Source organism: Aplysia californica, unplaced genomic scaffold, assembly GCF_000002075.1.
Source record: "Aplysia californica isolate F4 #8 unplaced genomic scaffold, AplCal3.0 scaffold00423, whole genome shotgun sequence".
Classification (NCBI taxonomy): domain Eukaryota; kingdom Metazoa; phylum Mollusca; class Gastropoda; order Aplysiida; family Aplysiidae; genus Aplysia; species Aplysia californica.
In genome coordinates this window covers 309,458-324,930 of record NW_004797693.1, presented here as the reverse complement: position 1 = coordinate 324,930, position 15,473 = coordinate 309,458, and the positions used below count along the sequence as shown (strand labels likewise).

At 36.4% G+C, this 15,473-nt stretch overlaps 1 protein-coding gene across 1 annotated transcript in view; it reads right to left on the bottom strand.

The window, feature by feature from the left end:
* The window catches only part of LOC101862601 (laminin subunit alpha-1), a 199,808-nt gene that overhangs the window by 22,977 nt on the left and 161,358 nt on the right, over positions 1-15,473 (bottom strand). Inside the window, exons 38-49 of the mRNA XM_035971361.1 lie at positions 11,238-11,349; positions 10,134-10,296; positions 9,659-9,833; positions 9,093-9,209; positions 8,235-8,392; positions 7,303-7,441; positions 6,116-6,212; positions 4,690-4,806; positions 3,189-3,456; positions 2,512-2,710; positions 1,923-2,075; positions 147-158 (exon numbers count right to left, since the gene is read on the bottom strand). Of these exons, the coding sequence (XP_035827254.1) occupies positions 147-158; positions 1,923-2,075; positions 2,512-2,710; positions 3,189-3,456; positions 4,690-4,806; positions 6,116-6,212; positions 7,303-7,441; positions 8,235-8,392; positions 9,093-9,209; positions 9,659-9,833; positions 10,134-10,296; positions 11,238-11,349 (1,710 nt within the window). The remainder of the gene's footprint in view (positions 1-146; positions 159-1,922; positions 2,076-2,511; positions 2,711-3,188; positions 3,457-4,689; positions 4,807-6,115; positions 6,213-7,302; positions 7,442-8,234; positions 8,393-9,092; positions 9,210-9,658; positions 9,834-10,133; positions 10,297-11,237; positions 11,350-15,473) is intronic.

The following is a 15,473-nucleotide window of genomic DNA, read 5'->3' as shown; positions in this document are numbered from 1 at the left end:
ACCTTATACATCACAAACAGATATGACAAAATGTTTAGTGAATAACCCATTTTGTTAAGTGGAATTGAGTCACCTCAAAGCATTGCCTCATTACAGTATTGTGAGAAAAAACAAAAACAAACAAAACAAACAGAATAATATCTCACCTTTCCTCCCGCCTACAAACAAAAATGTTGGTAAAAGAGTGAACTAATGTAGGAGCAAACAAAACCGAATAAAAACAAAAAGAACAGATTCTAAGCGCACACTTAAATACAAGAACAAAATTAGAGAGGAAACGTAAACATGTCTGCCACAAAGAACAAGTCAAACAAACAAAGGGGAGGGAGGGTGGGGGTGGTAGATGATGAGCTTTCCGTGTAATGAACATATACGTGTAATGAAGGTAAACCAGTAAGGAGGTACAAACAATGATACTCAATGAGTGTTAGGACGTTTTTGTCAAGCAACAATAACGCATAAGTTCATGCAGAACTGTGTAGAATCAGTACCAACTAAAGATAAAAAGATCATAATATCTTAACATGGAAAAACTGAAGAATGAAACTGAAACATTTCTTTAGTATCTCAAGTAGTTTGATAAGAGCTCAGGTTTTGATGTAGAACTAAAATCTAAATGCTGATCAGAACTTGAGACAAATTGCTGCTGTCAAGGATTACTTTACAAAATCTCTTTTAAAACTCTTGTGAGGACTTTAATAAAGCCTAACAGAGTGACCAAAAAAAAAGAAAAATATTTTATAACAGCACTTGTGAGGATTTTAATAAAGTCTAACAGTGAAAAAAAGACTGATGGTACGGACCTGATTGGGGGGAGGGAGGGGGGAGACAGATTCCCAAGGAGGGAAATCACAAGGCTCTTAAAGGTGTATCCCTATATCTTTGCTTTTTTAATGAATACTTTTACTCACAATCCTTTAAAAACTAAGCTCTGGTAGGTAAAAGAGAGGCCAAAATGTTCTTACATTTTTTTCAACATTCTTATCTCAGTGTTAATTGAAGCCTTCAAACCACAGAGCAAAGTATACTCCTAAGTATCCAGACGAGCCACAGAAAACAACAACCAGAATGAAACAAAACCCACTGGCCAAATCATAAAAAACACAAACCAAAGCAAGAAGTGTCATCTACAAACTCTTCTACATCAAAGTAAAATGACAAGTATCAACATTCTCCACTTGCTACCATGTCTGCGCACTTACCCTTAGCCCAAGCAGTTTGGAAAGTAAAGTCAATAACTAAATGTTAAAAATGGTGAGAATTGACTTTTTAAAATGTCATACAAATCTCATGTTAGTGTGATTCTTATCACTTTTTTATTTTTACATTACTTAAAGGAAGTAGAGCTTGGTGCAGCTCCAAAGGCATAATATATTTCATCTTAGAAAGGTTGGTTTATCTATCTCTGATCCTTTGAAAATCAGTGCGTCAAACAAAGGTGACCAATACTTTATTGGACTTGTTCACCAGGCAGAAACGAAACAGTTGACTACCTGGGAACAGGCCTACACCAAAAGCTGAGTAAACGAGAAGACGTTTAAAAACAAAACACTTTCATAAAACTGACCATCTGTAGATGAGTAAATATTTTCTGTACAATAGATTTGTTTTCTTGTCCAATTTGTTGATTCACTATCTTATATATTTGCGTTCTGAATGAAAGAGAAAACAAAACAAAGGAAAGTAATAACTTTATTGAAACAGTAATAAGGTGACGGTCTACAACTATTCTCAATCCCATTTCCACATCAAGAAACCTGAAACCCAAGAAAAATCTAATCATTACATGCAAGCATGCAGCCAGACACTTAGAGAAGTGACCACCACAGAATTCCTGGTGGTAAAGTCAGTGGTATTGTACAAGACAAAAAAAAGAGAAAAGAAGAAAATTTCATTGAAAAAAAAAAAGCCAAAAAGCTCACCTGGGGAGACTGTAGTAACAGAACCATCAACATGTCCGAGTTCGGGGCCTCATCTAGTTTGAAACCAAAGCGCAGCTCATTGGTAGAGCTTGGAGTCAGAGACGATGGGTACGACCTGTAACACTGGCCATCAGCCTGGAGGGACATCTTCATCTAAAATGGAAAAAAAATGTAAAAAAAAAAACAACCGTATCATTAAACGTCTTCATCTGAAAACAAAAAATTGCTCAAAACAAAACCCCCATATGATATTATAGCATCTCTGCAAACAACACAACAACATGCAAAATATTAGTTGCATTTCATCCATGTGATTAAAAGAATAGTATAGACATATGTGTAACAAAGTCAACACATAAGATTAGCTACAGTGACATTTTAAATCAAGATCATAAGAACCTACAAAATGACAACTGTTTAGAGAATAATTTTTCAAATGCTGAAACAGTCATCTAAGTTCTGCTAGAAAATTCAAAGTCCTTAAATGTCTGTTCTGGACGAGAAAAAATCTTCTACAAAAAGGAACAACCATTTTGAGGTACCAACAGTTTCGTCTTAATGGAAGGAAAAAATATTACAAAGAACTCACATCATTGACCCTGTTGCGCGCATTGATGATCTTAGCCCTCAACTTCTCAAGGTCATCGTGGACATTGGACACTTTTCTCGCAGCCGCCGACGCTTTGTCATCAACATCTTTCTCGCGGTCAGTCAGTTTCTTTATATCCTTGCCAGCATCCTTTACTCTCTCAACTAAGAGTATTACAAGAAACAAGGATGAGTAACTTGTACAGCATCACCATTGTCATTGATCATGGTATGCAGCATTATCAAAACAGCATAAACAACCTATCCATAACTATCCATTCATTTATATTCTTCTTTGTGGGTAATTTCTTATTAAACTCTAATTACATCACAAGACTGAAAGTTTTCATGGCTTGCTGTCAGTCACTTGACCACTTTAAAATGTAACCTGAAACTCCTAAAAAAAGATAAAATTACCTGTTTAAGACTCAAGAGGAAACAGCAAAAGGTTGTGGAATGCCTACAGGAATTAAAACTAATTTTCATTTCTTTCTTTTTTCTTATCCATTTCTTCCACAGTTTACAACTATTTCAAGGTCAGTACCGTAGAAGGTCAAAGGCACATCTAACCTTTACTCAAATTCTTGGCTTTTGTTGCCTTGATCAACTATACTCGTGTTTGTTAACCAATGCCATGTGACAATTATCGTCAGCTCAACTTTTTTTCAAAATTGTCACTTTTCATGTACGTCACAATGGCAATGACTGGGGTGGAGAAAAAAGATCAACAACTGATAATTTGAAAGAAAAACTGAAATACAAAAGAGGTACTTACTCTCACTACCAATATCAAATCTAAAAGCACTTAAATCAAGATTTTTCATCTCATTCATCTTTTCCATGAGAGCTGTGGTGTTCAGTTTGTTGATTAGCTCAATGGCATCTTCGGCAGTTTTTTCAGCAGCCTTAGTCCTTTTCTCAATGTTGTCCAGGCTGTCACGGAAATCTACAGGAAATTTGTTATGGATCCCCATTAATGACATAAAGACAACATCTAGAAATGTTATATGAAGAAAAGGGAGGTTTAAAAGATAAAGTAAACATGCTACATGGATATAACAATTCTCAATAGCAATACAATGAGCTGCAGAGTTCTGAGCTGCTATATAAATTGAAAATCTAGTATCTTAGAAAATCATTTTGTTCCCAATTCGTGAAAACTCTTGGTAATAATTTCAATTCAAACTGCCCAATCTCAAACATGATTGTACATTTATACACAGTGACATCAATACTAAACTTTGTACACAGTGATATCAATTCTAAACTAAGATGGCAAGACTTGGGTATTTTCACTTAAACTAAATCTTTAAAATATCATCTTGCTCAAGATTAAGCCTAACCTGTCCAAGACAACTGCCCATCATCAAGAAGTGGCACGCCTAATAGATAGGAGGTACTGATTGTTTTTGGACAGGAGATCATTTTTAACTGTACTAGGTTTTAGTTGAGCGGCAGTATACTGTCAGACAATAAAGACATTTATTCTCTAGGGACAGGTAAGAGCAATAATGATGTTATTAAGATATTTTAAAAAGTATTAAGATATTTTAAAAAGTAGGACATGCCACAAAGCAACAAACAACATGTGGATCCAGCTGCAAGTAGAGATTTTAAAAAGTAAATTTACTTGTTCACGCGAGACAAAATACGATAATATTTACTAGCTTGATATATGAACATAAAAGGAACAACAATAAGGACAGAAATAACACAGCCTGGACTAAGTCAGAGCAAACAAGTCGTTCTTTCAGTTTTACAATTTAAGCCAAAGACTACCGGTAAAATAATGGCCATACTGTTCCAGAAAAAATAAAGAAAATAAAGAACTGAAATAATAAAGGAACAACTGAGGTAAATTAAAATCCCTGAAGAGCAAATTACCAGTCTGAAACAAGACTCTGGACTACTCTTCAAAAGTGAGAAAAATAAATGGATGGATGTAGACCAAGATAATTCAAAGGAGTAAAATAAGTAAGCCAGAAAAGGGAGAAAGACAAACAAACAAAAGACACTTGTTGCCACATACTAACCACCTACTACATAAATCAACATAACCAAAAACCCAAAAATCTATTTTTCCTTTATGAAATATATAAAACAATACTTCCAACAACGACAACAGAATAACACCAACAATAACACTAGTGACAACAACAGCAATGAAAACATCTCTTACTTTCAGGAAGTAGTTTGAGTTTTTTCTTAATCTCCTCCAGGATGTCCTTTGCGTTCCCATGTTTCTCGCCAGCCTCAGTGAGGTCATCTTTCACATCGCCCAGAGACTCTAGGAGACCTGAATAGGCCAAATATGTCACAACGCAGTGGAATCAGGCGGTCAACAATTTTTGGGCATATGGAGTCATTGGTATCATCTGAAAGATTATTTATTTGCCTTGCTTTCAATGAAAAAAAAATACCCATCTATTTTGAATAGAAATTGAGATATTTGCGATTTGAAGGAGGTCGCTTCCCTTGGTTTCAGTAGTCAAACTATCAAAAAAATGGCCGCAAAATTTGATACCTACAATACTACAATAGCTTGTGAGTCCTTGAAAACTGAAAAATTACATATTTCGTGCCTTTAATCAACATTTTTCAGTAAAATTCATATGGGAATGTGTTTTTATATGGACATAAAATGTGTTTAGCCAAAAGAAATTCCATAAAGATTACCACGGAGGCGGAAAAATACTGATTTATTTGATTTCATTATTAATTGACGAGCGTCTGAATTCACCATGATCCCTCACAAATAGAACAATGGAAAAGTGATTGGGGCCAGCGGTGGTTCGTTAGCTGGACAAGACCGGTGGCAACTGTCATTTATTTCATCTTTTGGACAGTGGACAAGAGATTAATTGCTGACAACAATTTTCATTTAGTTCCAAGTAAATAGAAATGAAAAAATTAATCAATGTTCAAAAAGCACTCTGTCAATTTGAGGGGCTAGAAAATAAACAAAAGGGGTTCACTGGTGTATTGTCGCACTACAGAGACTCGTTCCTTCATCTTTGTTCATAACACCAGCTCGTAACTTTTAGATAACTCGCCCATTGTCATGATGTGGAACTTATCTACACGAGGGCTAATCGAACACAGCCCACGAGCCACTCCTCTTGTGGGGTATGGGGGACAGTTCCTTCCCATTCTATAGACAATGGATTGAAAGATAAATACATACTCATGCACACACACACACTCACTGACACGCACATGCATGCATGCCTGCATGTACGCACGCATGCACGCGCGTGCACACACACACACGCACACACACACACACACATATATCTGTATTTTCGTCAAATATTGTCATATTAACTTCATTCTTGTTTTAAATTGTAGGGAAAAGGTGATAGTTTTTTTAAATAACGTTAACTCGGTTTTGAAATTTCCTTCATATGACTGATATTGACCGGCAGGGACACACACACATATATATATATATATATATATATATGTATATATAAATATATATATATATAAATTTTTTTTAAATATAACATATATGTTTTATCACTTTAACACAATTTATAGACTGGTGGCACAGTGTGCGGCAAGTGGCATGCAAAGAGTTAAACCTTCCTGAAACATCAGTTCACCTTTGGCCTCAGCGAGCAGAGAATCAGCCTCGCGCAGCTGCTGGTTGCTGATCCTCATCAACTCGTCAACTTCCTTCTTTAGGTCAGACAACTGAGCCTGGATAGACAAACAGTGGTGTGAGTATAAGAAAGACTTCAGAAACTAGACATAATGTAGTTAGTGTATGGGCTGAACACCCCTATCAATATCATTAGGTTATTAAACTCTTTAAACCCCATCGGACGCTGAGAGCGTCCGGTGGCAATAGAACCCTGTTCCCAATCAGACGCTGGTTACTAGATCAAGAGACAACTGTTTCCCTTCATTTAGTGCTAGTTTTTGCTTGTTTTTCAGAGCTATTCGCGAACCAAGTATTTTCTGGCAATGATTAAGCCTTTGTTTCCATGAGACTCAGTGCACCAGGTTTAGGTGACTGTAGAAAAACTCTAGGAAACTGTGGAAAAAACTAAGGGTTTAAAGAGTTAAGAGGTGGGCCCTCGCCTCCAAATTTAACATCTGTTTCTGATAGGACTGCCTTGAAAATTCAACAAAATGACCAGAGTTCAAGAAAACCCTATGCAGGATTTGAACTACAGCCATCCACTCTATAGTTCAGCATGACATCAACTGCGCTAATGGAGTATCTCTCATAATATTTAACTTAGCAAAAGTAAGATAAATGGAGAGAAAGAACTGAGGGATAGACATGAACTACTATGCATGGGGGAGGGGGGGGAGACAAGAAGAAAAGAAGGGGCGGTGGGGTGGTGGTGGAATAAAGGGAGAGACTGGGAAGGGGGGGGGGAGAAGGGATAAAAAGGGGAAAGAGGAGGGGGGGAATAGAAATTGCCTGCCTTGTGTGCCCCGTTGCATGTGTGTGTATATGTGAGTGTGAGCGTGCAGCCTTGTGTATGTTGTGCAGTTTCCTGGTTTATAGTTATTATTTTCTTTCTGTCTAATGCACTCACATATTACAATTAGCTCATTGGTATAAAAGGCTGAATATAAACAATAACTTCTTGCATTTGTTTGAAAACTGATGGGAAAGAAAGAAAACCTCACAGAACATTCTGCACAGTCTAGCATACAATAAATTCCCTCAGGCTTGAATAATGGGGGTGTCGCCAAGGGATTAAACTCTTCTGAACAATCAATGTTTACTCTGTACGTTACAGTCTCAGTTCCTGATCAGAACCTTGATACTCACAATCTTCTTGGACTCTTCAGCATCTTGGAGGGCTTTCTCTGCGGATTTCTTCGCCTCCGCAATGGCATCAACGATACTTTGGTATGCTTTGGCAGCAGTGACAGCATCCTTGGCCAAATCTCGAGTCTTTGCAAAGAGCCTGTGTGAAGTCAGTTTCAGTTTTAGTAAAAGTTTAACCGCACTTGCAACACATTAAGGTCATATAAGTGCCAAAGATTAGAGGTGTTACAGGAGAGTAAGAAACACAAAAAAGAAGGAGGAAAATTAAGGATGATAGACGTTTGATATGAGAGAAGAACCAAACCACACCAGAGCACTCGTCAAACATTTACTATACTATAGTCAGCAGTTTACAAAATGATATAAGCTGGAAATAATATTACAGGGGTGTCAACTTTTTTCAGAACTCAATCAGGGACACACAACGTTATAACTTCAGATCAGATGACACTGAGCAAAGTTACATCAAGTGGGACTGGTTTTGGTGTAGTGTATGTGATAGTGCTCTCCAATTCCCTACTGCTGAATGCAGGGCAGTCCCGGGCAATATATATGGGACCGTTGGCAATAATGCAGAATTGCACAAATGAGAAGTTAACTCACTGAAGCCTGATCCCAATCATTATTGGGACCATGTTTGCACACTTTTCTGTTTACGAGTAAACCAGCGTACAACTATCATAATTCAATAGCTATACAACTCTTCCTCACCAAAAATTGCCTCAACTATCCAATTTACACACAAAAGTCTAGAGATTTTAGTTACAGTGCCTGTCACTTTGCATATTTCATACCAAATAAAAATCACCAGGATCATGAGAATTAAACTCATGACCCTTACATGCAAGCAAGGCAAAAAGACTAGCCATTACAGCACAAAGCTCAAATCTAACATTGTTCCACAACCAACAACCAAAGCAAAAAAGTTTCACCTTTTCATTTCCTCCGTCTGACCCCTGAGGTAGAGGGCATGCTGCACAGCTCTCTGGTACAGATCTTGCAGTCGAGGCATGGCCTCCCTCAGGCCAGTCACTCTCTTATACAGGTCGTCAATAGCTCTGGCCAGAAGGTCATTTTCTCCAGTTGAAATCTGGAGAGGGCATTGGGGAAGGAGTAGAGTTAAGACTTCTACATATCGCACAGAAGTTAGTCAAAATATACAGAAAATATTAAATTCTCGGACAACAAACACTGAAGATAAGTTTTAGTTTTAGTAAGAGTTTTACAGCACTTGCAATACAATTAAGTCATATAAGAGTGGAAGATTAGAGATGTTACAAGAGAGTAACATACACAAAACAGAAGAATGAGAGATAAGGATGACAATAGATGTTTGATATGAAAGATAAGGAGTAAATCCCAAGAGAGCATCCATTAACCACCCACCAAGGCAGATAGACATATGGACGAAATGAAAGGCCAACAAACACACAGACAGCAAGGCAGAATTGACACATACAAACAGACAAAGACAAAGATACAATGCACCGAAAGACAAATACACTGTCTGAACAAAATAACAAACTGACATACACACAAAAGATGTAAAGGATTGACAAAAAAACCAAGACAGACCAAAAGTCATAGGGATAGAAAGACAAGACAGATCAAAAGACAGACACAACAATAGAAAGAAAATACTGAAAGACAAACAGACTGACAGACTGTTAGGAGGGACGATAGACCAAAAACTGATATACCAAGAAAAGTATCAGAAAGACTGACAGAAAAACAAATGAACAACAGACTAATGGGCTATCACTCAGTCAAAAATGTGCTTATATTCTTACTAGGAGACTTGAATCGGCTTTGTAGATCAGATCCCAGGCGTCATCTATGTAATCCTCAGAGTCGTTCCTTAGTTTGTCAATTTCCTCTTTGATTCGTTTCATTTCATTCAGGAGATCCTGAAGGCGTGATGATGAAATATAATAGAATATGATATGTAAAATAGGAGTTACATAGGGCCCAGGAGAGATGACATGAGATGCTGTGTGAACACCATCTCTCTCTCTCTCCCTCTCTCTCCCTCTCTCTCTCTCTCTCTCTCTCTCTCTCTCTCTCTCCCCCTCTCTCTCTCTCTCCCTCTCTCCCTCTCTCTCTCTCCCTCTCTCTCTCTCTCTCTCTCTCTCTCTCTCTCTCTCTCTCTCTCTCTCTCTCTCTCTCTCTCTCTCTCTCTCTCTCTCCCTCTCTCTCTCTCTCTCCCTCTCTCTCTTTTGCTGGCTTACATGAACACAAACACAATACTTTCAACTACTTGACAAAATAATCCATGGGTCCATTCTAATACACCATTAAAATAACAGAAAATCTTTTTTTAAAAATCTGCAACAAAAATAAAAACTGATGATCATACCGTGAGATTCCTGATCAGCTCCAAGGCATTGTCTGCTGTGGCAGATGCCCCCTTAGTTTGATTTATCAAATCGTTCAAACGGTCCTTCACATCATTTAAATCTTCCTCCACCATCGACACATTGAAGTTACGAGCAATCAAATCTTGGATGCTTTCGGACAACTTTTCAGCACGCCTGAAACAGTGACAAAACAAAAAAAACTTGCTTAGTGATTAAAAGAGGAACAAGATGACAAGCATTTCAGTAGACTTTTTTCTGTTTGCTTTCAAGAAAATTAACTCAAAGGTAGACTAGCCTATTTCAAAGGTGGAACACCAGCAGTATAACAATACTATTGTGGTCAAATAGTGCTCGAAAAAGGAAAACAACATTCAATGACGCCATATTTATAACTACCATCTGAAACAGCTGTAGACAAACTATAATCCATAATCCGTCTACGACACGAAATGGATTGCATTATAAATATCTCACATATTTTCAGTCTGAGTGGCAGCATCGGCAACAGAGAAGTCGCGGTCGAGAATCTCGTCTAGAATCTTCTGAGCTTTCTTGAGCTGCTCGTCCAGTTGTCCACCAGTCCCACCCTGACCAGCCAAGCTGTCGTTGATCAACTTGTTCAATTCATCCACCGATTCTGCGAATATGAAATCACAACTAGTTAAAGTCGCTGATCAATCATTAAGAAACGAAAAAACAATTCAATTTTAAGGTAAATTTATCATGCTTTTACTTTTGCTAAAGTTTATCAGGCTAATGTATATTTCTATCTTTTTCTTTTTTTTTTACTGTTGACAGAGGGTGCTCTAAACACAACGTAATGTACACAACAAAAGGACAGTAAATGAGAAAAGAATAGACATTTTGGGACTTAAAAACTAACAAAAAAAAGAAGGCCTTGAGCATTAACTATTTCTGGAATTATTTTAATTAAAAGCCAATTGAAAAACTGTACAGCTGTTGTTATTGTTATATGAGCAGAGGGTAAGACAGTATATAAAATTCAGTCTTCAGAGATCTATGTTCCACAGAAACAGACCAAAGCTGTCCTTCCCCTCTGCCTCAATAAGTCTGCTACACCCAAACAGGAGGTGCATTCCCTCAAATGGTGAAACCAAATACATAACCATCTATGTATTGACATACATGTGTGATATATATTTTGTTTTATCGCTTTTTCTTTCTTATTTCGGTACTTCAAGCATGAAACCAAAAGTTCTCCCCTTCAAAATTATATATGTTTGTGTTGCATTTATTTCAACAAAGATCATAAGTAAATAACTTCAGAGCACAAACAGGCTCTCTTTCCCTCTCTTTCTCTCCCCCTCCCTCCCGCCTTCTCTCTCTCTCTCTTTCTCTCTCTCTTTCTCTCCCTCTCCCCCCCCTCTCTCTCTCTCTCTTTCTCTCTCTCTGTCTCTCCCCCCCCCCTCTCTCTCTCTCTCTCTCTCTCTCTCTCTCTCTCTCTCTCTCTCTCTCTCTCTCTCTCTCTCTCTCTCTCTCTCATAAATGGTACTATTGCTACCACCTTTCTCATAATATTTGAGAGAAGCCATAACACCAACACAAGCATAATATTACTTTTGATGTCCTTAAAGAGTTGGTCTATGACTTTTTCCAGGTCTGTGGCATTATTCTTGACCTGCTCAGCACTCTTCTGGGTGCGACAGGCTATGCCTCCCGTGGTACTCAGCTGAAGAGGACAAAATTGCTAAGAATTAGCACAAATCTCAACAAAACTGAATATTTTATTAACCTGAGCAAGCAGACTTTAAACCAAGAATATAATATTAAAGTTGACAGGAAAACAGAATTTCAGAAACACAAACTTTCAATTAGTCATTATCATAATTTATGTCACATCCAGACCTCAGGTTTCATGAGCGTTTTAAAAGAACTGAAACGCACTGGATTAGAATAAAAAGTTGTAACTCAAAGCTCTGTCAGAAATTACACAAGGTATAAAATTTTTAAAAATTGTGACTTTGATTCACAGACAGGGCAGCGGATGACAATAAAAAGTAGTGACTTTGATTCAAGGCTCTTTTAGACATTACATGGATCACAGGAAAAATGCTTTCCTATTTTACCCTTAATTCATCCAGTCACTAGGAAATGAGCATATTGACTGCTCATTAAAAAGTGTAAAACTCCGCAATACACTATTTCAAAAAGTGATGTACGATGGAGTTTTACACTGAGCAGTCCATAATATGACAATCAGTAGCGACAGACTATAATAAAGCTATGCTCTATCAATGCTGTTTGTCCACAAGGGACTGACATGATAATTAAGCAAGAGCAGATCAGTCACAAGGAGTAATGATCAAGTCAGGAAATCCTTCAGGGGGATACAAAATGATAAATAAACAACTCTCAACGTAAACTAGTTGCTATGTTTCGTTAAAGTAGTTGTTTTGTGAGTGAAAATACCCCCCCCCTCCCAATTTTTTTTTTGGAATCCCCATTATCATTCCTGAAGTACACATTTACAATGTTGACCTTACACATAGAACCCAAGAAGGACTAATGGAAAAAAATTTCAAGCTTAAGTATCTACCAAAGCACTAAGTTCTGTATTGTTGAAATATAGTTGGAGGCTTATTCAACTGAGTAGAAAGGATGGTACTTTTTCCTGTCCGCACATTTCTATATCAAACCCAGGATGAAAAACAAAACAAAACAACACAGTGAACAACGAATTATGTATTTTTTAAGAATATCAACAAGCTAAATTAAAACATTTGAAAAGAACGGAGAAAAACAGTGGTTTAGAGAAAGCCTTGAAGAAAAACAATGCTTTGTTTCATATCAAAACATACTTTCATTATGACCAAGGATAATATTATACTATTATACTTTATGATGAGACAGTCCGTAAAAGAAAGGACCACATCATATTCTTACTAGTTCCTAATATTCTTTAACCTGAAAAGTGCTGAAAGAGTGAGCCCATTTAAGTGGAAATATACACTGTGATAATTAACCCCAGTATGTTGAAGAAATAACTGATAATTAAATTGTATAAAGATATTCATAAAGTTTTATAAATATCAAACTAAACATTTAGAATGATAATACCGAATAAGTGTATGTTGTTGTAAATAAAAATTAAAGGTGGGGGCATAGTGATACTACTGAAATGATGGATTTGATGAGGAGAATCAATGTACTATGTTATCAACTAAAAACAAAGTAAAATAAAAGAGGTAAATGAAAAGCTGAACAAGTGCAGAACATCGCATTTCATTGGACACGATAAAAATACTTTTCAAAATATAAAAGCAAAATAAAAGGAAGTCCTGACTGGATACTTTGGAAAAAGGGAGGACCCCCCCCAAGAATTTAAGACTTCCATTTTAAAAAGGAGGCAAAACGTTCATTTACATAAATCCAGAGAGATCTTTAAAAATTCAAATTCCCTATAAACTTAAAATTCACATGTATAATTTTCCAGCTATAAAAATCTTTTGAGACTTTATTCAAATCATGAAAGGCAATAACTACATTTAGATAGAGAGAAGGTAATTTCATTGTTACTTCTGCAATTTTTCTTTTTTTGGTAAATTTGTAAGAAATTTCGTCTTTCTTAAAACTTGAAAGACAGAAAATGAAACTAAAGGCTAACAATTTTACAGAGAACAGATCAATAAAAAAGCTCAAATCAAAGTAACCTAAAAAGATCCTTCTAGTGAAAAGGAAAGTGTGAGCTGGAACATGAATTCAGCAGATTGGTTACAGTAACTGTAATCTTTATTTTGAAAAGGACAGTCTCTCTCTCACTTAGCTTGCATTGCCTTAACATTTAAACACCAACCAAATCCCCACTATAACCAGGTGACTTGGAATATGAAAGCCAGCAACAGATAAAACAACAATAAACTTTAAGCCTTCATACATCGGGCAAACCGTCAATAATTATTATTTAGACTCCCTTAGGAAATTTTAGTTCTGCTTTCTAGAAGTTTACTCTACCAGAAAGAGCTCTGGTCTGTTAATATTTTTCCGTGAATGTGAATACCTATTAATATTGATGTCATTAAGAAGCCTACGGAGAAAAATTCCAGCCAACATGTACAAGAAAGCTTAAGTGCATTTCAATTATAATGAAGAGGCTTGACTTTCATAGGTTGTAATATAATCTTTAAAATCGTTACAGAGCAAAATGAATAATTACTAATGGACAGTAAAAAGTAAGGAAATTATATAATAGATGGCAACGACATCAACGAAATAATATTATGCAATTTATATTATGTTAGCTGTGGATCACCAACTCGAAAATTCAAACGTCCCTTCAACTATATATTGGAAGTATTCCACCACAGACATTTTGTGCATTCAAGATACAAAATACACAAATACATGAACTAACACAATTTTTTTCCCAAGAGGGTAGGAAATGAACACATTTTAAGAAGGCGATAATAAAGAAGATTGTCCCCAAAAATACAGTGCGTGCCAACCGGTTTAAAACCTTCAACTGCAAAGTTCTGAAAATCAGTCTGCCTATAGCTAAAGCTTTGTAAATAGCCAAGAATCATAAAAGGAAAATACATCCTAAAAAAAAACATAAGCACAAAAACCAAAAACCCATCTATGGTCTACGGCAACAAAAAATTAAAAGACGGTAAAAAAAATAGAATTCTGACTTGATCTTCCACATATTATAAACTGTAAAATAAGGAAGATTGATTCAAACATTGGCCAAACAGTGACAAAAAAAGAAAGGATTTTTACATCTATTAGACCAATTTTATTGACTTAACGCGAAACAAAAGCCTATATGGCATTAGTCTCAAAATATTATTAAAAAGTAACTGTGATGTGATTACTGTGGGCTGACATGAGTACAAACCAGACGTAACCAATTTGGAGAAGTAAAAACATTACAAAAAAGCCGCCATGATGCTCACTCACCAACTTTTTGTCTCGTTAAGACAGGGGCCTACAGTGTTTAATTTTATGGCTAAATGTAGCTTTGATTCAAATATGTGCTAAAGAGTAGGCCTATTTATTGATACATGGGAGAACCCAAAAAAAAGTAACAGAAACATTTCCTATTCATTTTAAATTTATTAAGATATGAACAGTAATCTATTTACTAACATTTAATATTTCCTTGTGACAGCAAATGCATAACTGCAACAATCTTTACCCAATCTTTCAATCAGGATCAAACTAAATGGTTTTTAAAAACATGTAGGAGGAAGAAAAAGTTGGGGGGGGGGGTGTGAATAGAACACCTAACCACTCCAACATGTTCACTCAACCAAATCTTATATCAAAGCAGACTTCACCATTGTGGTAAATAGGGCAGTATGTTTACAAAAACTTCCACTTTCCACTATTAATGATAAAACCATGCTCAAACTCCATTTCCATAACAGATTCACAAACTCAAATTGTAGTTCCTACACATAAGGACCCTGCATACACCCACTCTGCATTGCCCATGTCTACATCTTGTCAATCAAGTAAGGCCATTCACTGCAGCTGAAAGCAGCATGCACAACAGATATGAGCATGCCTACCAGTTCAAACACATCATTACCATTCGTATATGCAGTTCAAACCTATAAAAGCAGGTTTTGTAACTAAATCAAACATTTTAGCTTAGAGCATGAGCACTCATACTTACTATGAGCACATAGTGAAGCAAGCATCTTTAACAAAGGATGAATGGGGGTTCTAATGAAACTAAAATAAATTCTTTCCTTTTAATCTTTCTCGAACTTCAAACCTATTGCTTTTTTTATATAAACATATGAACCAATTTGACTAATTGCATCTAAAGACACACAAAAATATTATTAC